Here is an 8,071-nt window from a genome sequence, read left to right as displayed (position 1 = left end):
AATTTTTAAAACTAAAGGTCAAAACAACAACTGTCATTTGGTGATTGTGAATTCTCTTTCGTTAAAGCTCCTTTGCCTTTAAGGAACATTTTCTAATAACGTGTCTCATGCTTCACACTCGATTCTGTCCAAAATACGAACTTTTCTAAATTATGTTCAAAATTATTAGATCAAATATATATTACATTTATTCATTTAAGTCTGGGATTGTTTATTCAGATATTGAAAAAAGGTACAAACTGTATTTATCCTGATAATTTTAATATTCGTCCCCTTTCTTGTATTAAATTTTATTCTGAGCTAACCTGAAAAACGTATCATTCCATATAATTAATATTACTACTTTCTTTTCCTCAACTCGGGACAGTGACCCCCACCATAAGCATCTGAGGCTTGCGATTGTGTTTGCTCTGTGGAGATGGGAAAATTTCATCTGGCACGTTTCGACGCAATTTCCCCTCTCTGAGAAGACCTGCTTCAGAAATAAAGGAACATGTATCCAACGAGGGGAGGTGTAGGTCAGTTTTGCTCTGGTTGTCGGCCTGACTAGTTGCTTATAATTTTCTTAAAAAATTTTTATTTAGGAAAGATCTGGATTTATTCATCCTTACATTGAAAAGAGTGTGAAGTCTGAAATTGTCCGTTTCTCTTATCAAACTGATAATACGCAATTATAAATACGCTGCTGATAAGAAAAGTTTCAAAATAGATTTTTTTGTCAGTATTGATTAAAGTTAGATTTCAATTTTTCCATTTGACGTTAAAAAATTTATTAAAAATGGATCGTTGGAAGGATAAAGTAGCAATTGTGACAGGTGCGAGTTCTGGAATTGGCCAATCAATTGCGCAAGCCTTGATTAAAAATGGTCTCAAGGTGGTCGGTTTGGCCAGAAGATTAGAAAAAATGGAAGAATGGAAAAATGAGATGAAAAATGAAAAAGGAAAATTTTTTCCTATTCAGTGTGATCTTACTAATGAAGAGGATATTTTAAAGGCTTTTGATTGGATAAAAAAAGAGCTAGGAGGTGTTAATATTCTTGTAAATAATGCAGGAACCTCGTCTATTGGAATGATAATCGGTGAGAGTATTTTATTTTAATTTTTTATTTTATGGACCATCTATTAACCAAAATAATTAAAAAATATTATTAATATTTTATTTATTATATGTATTTATAATACTTTTTTCCAGTAAGAAAAATGGATTTTCTAGCATAAATTTTTAACAAAATAGTTAAATCTTTAGCGAAAAGATGAATTTTCCACAACCAAGATTAAATATATACTAAAAAAACAACAAATTTTAAACAAATTACATACAAATTCTACCAAATAGGTCAATTTTCAACTTATATAAGATACGTTTTCTAAAAAAAGGATATTTAGTTTTTCAGATAAAAAATTATTTTTGTACTAAAAAAAAAACAACTATTTTTCAACTAAATAGTTAAAAATTTTGTACAAAAAGAAGAATTTTCCAACGAGAAGATGAACGTTTTACCCAAAAAGACAACATTTTATGAAAATTGTTGAATTTTTTAATCCAAAAAGGCAAATTATTCCCAAAACACTACAATTTTCAATCCAAAAATATAATTAAAAAAAAAGAAAACTATTCTATAATATAGTAAAATATTTATATAAATAAATTTCGTCATGTAGTTAAATTTTTCACAAAATTGTTGAATGCTCAACCAAAAATATGAATTGCAAACCACAGAAAAATACATTTTCAATTAAATAGTTTGTCTACCTAATTGTTGAATTTTTTAAGTATTATATAATGTATAATATTTAAATGTATAATAATAAATATTAATATAATATATTCTATTAATATTCATAAAAATAATTGAATTAAAAACAAACAGATAAATTTTAACTATTTTCAACTGAAAGTGAAGCAAATTTTTAACAAAATAGTCAAGTTGCCAACCCAAGACATGAATTTTAAACCAAAAATATATATTTTTAACAAAATTCTTAAATTTTCAAGATAAAATATGAATTTTCTGTAAAGCAGTTGGTATTTTGATTTAATAAATTTCAATTTAAAATGAAAAACCGTTGACTTAAAAAAAATCATAGATATTTATAAAAATAGTTCAATTTTCAGCACACAAGATGAAATTTGAACTGATCAGATCAATCTTAAAAAATAATATTTTTTTAACATCAGGTTTCAACATTAAACAAAATAATTAAATTTGAAACCAAATCCATTATATTTCAACCAAGCAAATTAATTTATTATCTAAAAAAATAAATTTTATAAAATGAATGAATTTTCAACCAAATAGTTCAATCAAGAAGATAAATTTTCAAGCAAATAGCACAAGCTTTTATGAAAAAAAAATTTTTTTAAGAAGAATGGTAGTTACATTTTCAGTGAAAAAAAATTATTTACAACTAAAAAAAGAAAAGATAAACGAAATAGTTACATTTTTAACCGACTAAATCAATTTTTAACTAAAATAATCAATCTTTAACTAGATTAGCTGAATTTGAAACTAAATAGATGAATTTGAAACCGAGTAATCGAATATTTTATCAAATTGTTGAATTATTTTAAAGGCAAAATACGAATTTTCTATAAAACCGTTTAATTTTTAACAAAAAAAATCATTTTAAACTAAATAGTTCAATTTTTAACTGAAATGATGAATCTACAACAAAAATTGTTTTTGGAGTCTATTTGATAAAACAGTTGAATTAAAAAAAAATATATAAATTTTCAACAAAATTGTGATGTTTTTAAGAAAAAAGATGAAATTTGAACTAAACTGATTAATACATTTAAATAAAAATTTCAACAACTAAGTTCAACATTCAACTACATAATTGAATGTTTAGCCAAAAAGATCATTTTTGAATCTTGAAGATTTATTTTCTACTAAATAGTTGAATTTTCAAATAAAGGAGATAAATTTTAAAATAAATAATTCCATTTTAAACAAAAACAACATTCAACCAAAAATTAAAGAGTTAAATTTTCAGTTGCTATAATTTATTTTTAGCCAAAAATCAAGCAAATCAAATAAAATTATAAATATTTAACTGGAATAGTTGAATTTTCAAGCCTAAATGTGAATTTTATATGAAACAGTGGAATTTTCCGGTAAAAAATTTGGTTTTAACAACATTAGTAAATTTTTATATAATAGTAGAATTTTTAACTAAATAAGGTTCAAATCTGGTAAAGTAGTTTATGGATGGCCTTTATATAATTATTTTAACTTTGGTATTACTTTTGAAATTCAACCATTAAAATTTTTTAACCTTTTTTTTTACCCCTTTTAGAAAGTTCAACAGAATCGTATAAAAAGATTATAGATTTAAATGTCATCGCACCAGCTATTTGCATAAGAGAGTCTGTAAAAATTATGAGAGACAATAAAACAGCTGGACATATTATCAACATTAACAGGTGAAATAAAAAATATATTATAAAATTGTTTTTTGTATCATTTATAACTTTTTTTTTTAACTTTAAAAAAAAACCTTCCCTAATTTGTTATTCAACTTAAAAAAAGAGAAGAAATATAATTATTTATATTTGTACTTCCTTTTTTATTATTATTGTTTACAACTTAAAAAAATAACCTTCATTAATTTGTTATTTACCTTAAAAAAAGAGAAAAAATATAATTATTTATATTTGTACTTCCTTTTTTTATTATAATTTTCTTTTTAAATATATAGAATTAAAATATATACTCTTCACGAAAAAAATATTTGCATTGTAGATCGAATTCCTTCACTTGTTTAATTGTTATAAACAAATTTTTGGATAAAAATGACATTTGCTACTTTCTGGTGTCTAAATGCATTATCAATATTTATTTTTTCGTTTTATTGTGTAAACGTTATAATAAATCATGACCAAGAATCGAAGGAAAATAATTTTAATTGTCAATAATGATTGTTATAAACAAATTCACTTATAGCTCATTTTTGAGCATAGGAACTTATTACTTTCTACGAAATTGTTTCTTTTCATCTCAAGGATAATAATTTAATCCAAGATATTGCCATTTAACAATAATTCCTATTATTATAAACAAATTTAGTCTTTTCGTCTTTTACATTTACTTGATCAGTTTTATTTTAAACGAATAAGATGAATTTTTAACTTAAATTGTGAATTTGAATCTTAACATTTTTAGTTGCAATGATTAATTTACAACAAACAGATTGAAGTTTCAAGAAAATAGATCAATTTTCGACCAAGAAAATGAATTTTGAACCAGACTGTTAAATTTTCAAGATAAACACCAGTTTTTTACAAAATGCTGGAATTCTTAACCCGAAAATATGAATGTTCAATCAAAAATTAATTTTCAACAAAACAAATCAAATATAAGTTAACAAATTTTTTAGTAAAGAAAGAAAAAAAAGTGTCAACCAAATTGTACACTTTTTAAGCCAAGAAAATGAATTTTCTAAAAGAAAGTGGAATTTCTAAAAAAAGTTCATTTTTACCAAAGTAATTAAATTTTCAACCAAATAACAAAAATTTTGATAATAAAAGCAGGATTTTAAAAAACATGCATTAATTTTTAACAAATAGTTATATGTGCAACTAAAAAAGATAAATTTTTAAATAAAAAGATTAATTTTCTACCAAAAAAGACCAATTTTCACTAAAATATATAAATTTCTAAAAATAGTTGAACATTGAAATTTTCAACACGAAAATATTAATTTTCAATGAAGTTAAATTTAAAGAAATAATTAAATTTTCGCCAAAACAATTTTTTTTTAACACCCACGAATTTTCAATAAATATTTGAATTTCCACCTAAAAAGAAACTGAAGAAGTAATTTTTCAACTAAAACCATTAATTTATAATTATTAAAATTAATTTGTACAGAGGATTTCAGTTTTTTTTCAATAGTTGACGTTTCAACCAAAAATATTGATTTTAAAATAAGAAAATAATTTTCTTCCAAAAAAGGAAAAATTTTAACAAAATATATTAATCTTGAATTAGATTCGATTTTTGAATAAAAAATGTCTATTTTCAACTAAAAATAAAACAAATACATTTTTAGTAAAAAGAAAAATTGGTTTTTAAGCACAAAAAAAAGAAGTAATTTCTAACGAAATAGTTGAATACTCTGTAAAAAAGATTAATTTGTAACTAAATAGTTGCATTTTTAAAACGAAAAATTATAGAATTCCTAATAATATTAATGAATTCTAAAACGAAAAAAACGAATTATTAACAAAAGATAATAATTATGAACCAAGAAATATTATCTAGTTAAGAAAGAAAAAAAACACGATTGATTTTTCAAGACAAAAAAACGATTTTTTTTAAAGGTAAATTTTAAACAAGAAAGTGAGTTTTTTACCAAAATACTTGAATTATGAGTAAAAAGTGGAATTTTTTGGGTTAAGAAAATATTAAGGTTTTATGTTAAAAAATACGATATAATTGAATTAGTACAAAGCTATAAAAATGTTTGTTCACTGGTAATATTTTTTGTTCCTTATGCTTATAGTGTTTTTCAGAGAACAAAAGAAGCGAATTCAATAAAAAGGAAAATTTCCTATGCTCAAGAAATTCAAAATATATAAACATTTGTTCTGAAATTATTTATAACAGTATGGATTATTCATGAATAATAATATATTCTATTTCATCATTAAGATAAATTTAGATATTCCTGTAGAAAATAGAAAGCATCTAAATTTAAAAATTCTATATACATAAGTTTGTTTATAAAAATGATTTATAACAATAAAAATGGTTTTTAATTAACTCTCGCTCTCTCTCATGATTAATTATTAATTTTACATAGTTCAGCGACGAATTCAGTATGAATTATGCATTTGAACAACGAAAATCCAAAATATATCATCTTTATTCATTAATTTGTTTATAAAAAATAAATTAAATATGCAATTTAATTTTCAAAGAAAAATTCTTTTTTTGAAATGCATATGTACTATTGCTATGTGTTTTCAAGAAAATATTAATAAACACGGCAAAGTAGGTAGTAAAAATATAGGAAATTATGGGTTTTTATCCATTTTCATCTGAAATAACAAATCTTTTTCTTTTTCTTTAAAATTTGCTTCGAGGGCCCACTTTGACATTTAATTAGTTTTAGTTTGAAAAATAAATGTTTAAAATCTCTTAAGAACTGTACTTTGTTTTTATTAAAAAGCAACACGATCACTTTTAACGAGACCGCCTACTTTTCGCGAACACGCCCTTTTCCAATACGCATACCTTTAACCACGTCCCTTTCCAATACGCATACCTTTAGCCACGCCCTTTTTACATGTATTTTATTATATGATTTTGTTCATTATTGTAACTCTTATTATCCAGTACTAAAGGAAAATCTACAGAAAAATCAACAGTATTTTGCAACATGTATTGTCCCAGCAAGTTTGCATTAAAAGCCATGACTGAAGTTATTGAACAAGAGTTACAACATGTTGAAAGTACGATAAAAATAACGGTAAGACTTTCGGGAGTACTCAAATGATCACTTTGTGAAAATAGTACACAAAACGTAATATAAATTAATATGAGCTATTTTTTAAATTTGGCAGAGTGTACACCCTGGATTAGTCAAAACAGATTTGGTTCTAAAAAATGTACTTGAAAGGTTTCCTTATGTTGATGTCGAAGATATTTCAGAGGGTGTCATTTATGCATTGTCGACGCCCCCGCATGTTCAAGTAAGTATAATTTGACAACGCCCAGTTCAATCTGACTATGCCGAGTTTGAATTCCTGTAGCTACGCCCAATTTCAAAATTGCGTAAACTTTTCTTGACGGCGCCCTTATATCTACACTCGTACTCACGCCAATTTCTGCCAATCGCATTTATTTTTTGGCCACGCCCCTTCTAATGACACCCTCGACAACGCCCACTTTCTACATTATAAATTGAATAAATTGTCCAAAAATTTTATTTGATTAAATATAGCATAAATGACACTGAATTTTTATTAAATTCTAGGTGAAGGATGTAACTATTACTCCAGTTCCAGGTCGACTTCGACAGAAATAAATCATATAAATATATTATTTTCCGAAAAATTGTCTGAACTGTCAAATACTTGAAACGTGATTTTTATTTTTGAATCATAAATGATGTATTTAAAAAATATAAGTTTATTGTAAATCTTCTGCCTAATAAATGGATTGAGATACAAGTAAAAAATCTTGATTATATTGTGTGCAAATCTTGAATACAATTTTCAACATTAACTTCAGGAAAATTCACTATAAGTTTAAATTAATATAATGCAATATTTTTTTCAGAGAAATAGGAAAATTTAGTTTTCAACTTTAGTTTTAAATAGAAATTTATATTTTTTATGCAGAATCAACAACGTAAATATCCACCAATCATATTAATTTTCTGTAACAAAAAAAAAGAATTTTGAATAAATTACATTAATTTTTAACCAAGTAATTAATTTTTATACTAAAAAGATGAAAGTTTAACCAAAAATGCAACAGCTAAATTTTCACTGAAAAAAATTAGTTTTTAATATAACAAAAAAAGGAATCATCTACACAATAGGTGAATTTTCTCAAAAAATATTGAATTTTTAACAAAGACGAATTTTTTATGCAAACCGTTAAAGTTCTGACAAAAAAAAATATGAGATTTAACAAACGAGTTTATTTTCAATCAAATAGTTAAATTTTACTTTAAATAACTAGTTTTTAACTGAAAAAAAGAATTTAAAAAAAAAAACAAATAATTAACCAAAAAGTGGAATTTTTATTCTAATATTAAAATCTCTAAAAAGATCTCCAAAAGTGTGAAACAAGAATCTGTAAGATATAACAGCAACTTTTTCCTAGTTAAATTTGTTTTTTATTTTAAGAAAAATAATTTTTAACTACATTTAGAAACTCAAAAAAATTTTAATATTAAAAATTTGAAGAGACTTAAAAAATGTTATAAGAAAATGTATTTTTTGACGATTTTGAAATATACAGTCTGTCAAGTTAAAGCGTGGGTAACTTTTTTGGTAAAATATTTTATTTAAACGCATGTTTCTACATGGAATTACATTTGTCAAGGTGTCGAG

The 8,071-nt window shown here is 23.8% G+C and overlaps 1 protein-coding gene across 1 annotated transcript; it reads left to right on the top strand.

The window, feature by feature from the left end:
- Positions 1-423: 423 nt before the first annotated feature.
- Positions 424-7,154, top strand: LOC117172721 (farnesol dehydrogenase-like). Its single transcript, XM_033360882.1, has 6 exons — positions 424-518; positions 585-1,079; positions 3,301-3,427; positions 6,345-6,477; positions 6,572-6,700; positions 6,985-7,154. The coding sequence occupies exons 2-6, from the start codon at positions 779-781 to the stop codon at positions 7,033-7,035; spliced, it is 741 nt and encodes a 246-aa protein (XP_033216773.1). The 5' UTR covers positions 424-518; positions 585-778; the 3' UTR covers positions 7,036-7,154.
- Positions 7,155-8,071: the final 917 nt, after the last annotated feature.

Source organism: Belonocnema kinseyi, chromosome 5 (genome assembly GCF_010883055.1).
Source record: "Belonocnema kinseyi isolate 2016_QV_RU_SX_M_011 chromosome 5, B_treatae_v1, whole genome shotgun sequence".
Lineage (NCBI taxonomy): Eukaryota > Metazoa > Arthropoda > Insecta > Hymenoptera > Cynipidae > Belonocnema > Belonocnema kinseyi.
Note: the sequence above shows the minus strand (reverse complement) of the source record. Positions and strands in the feature narration are given on the sequence as shown.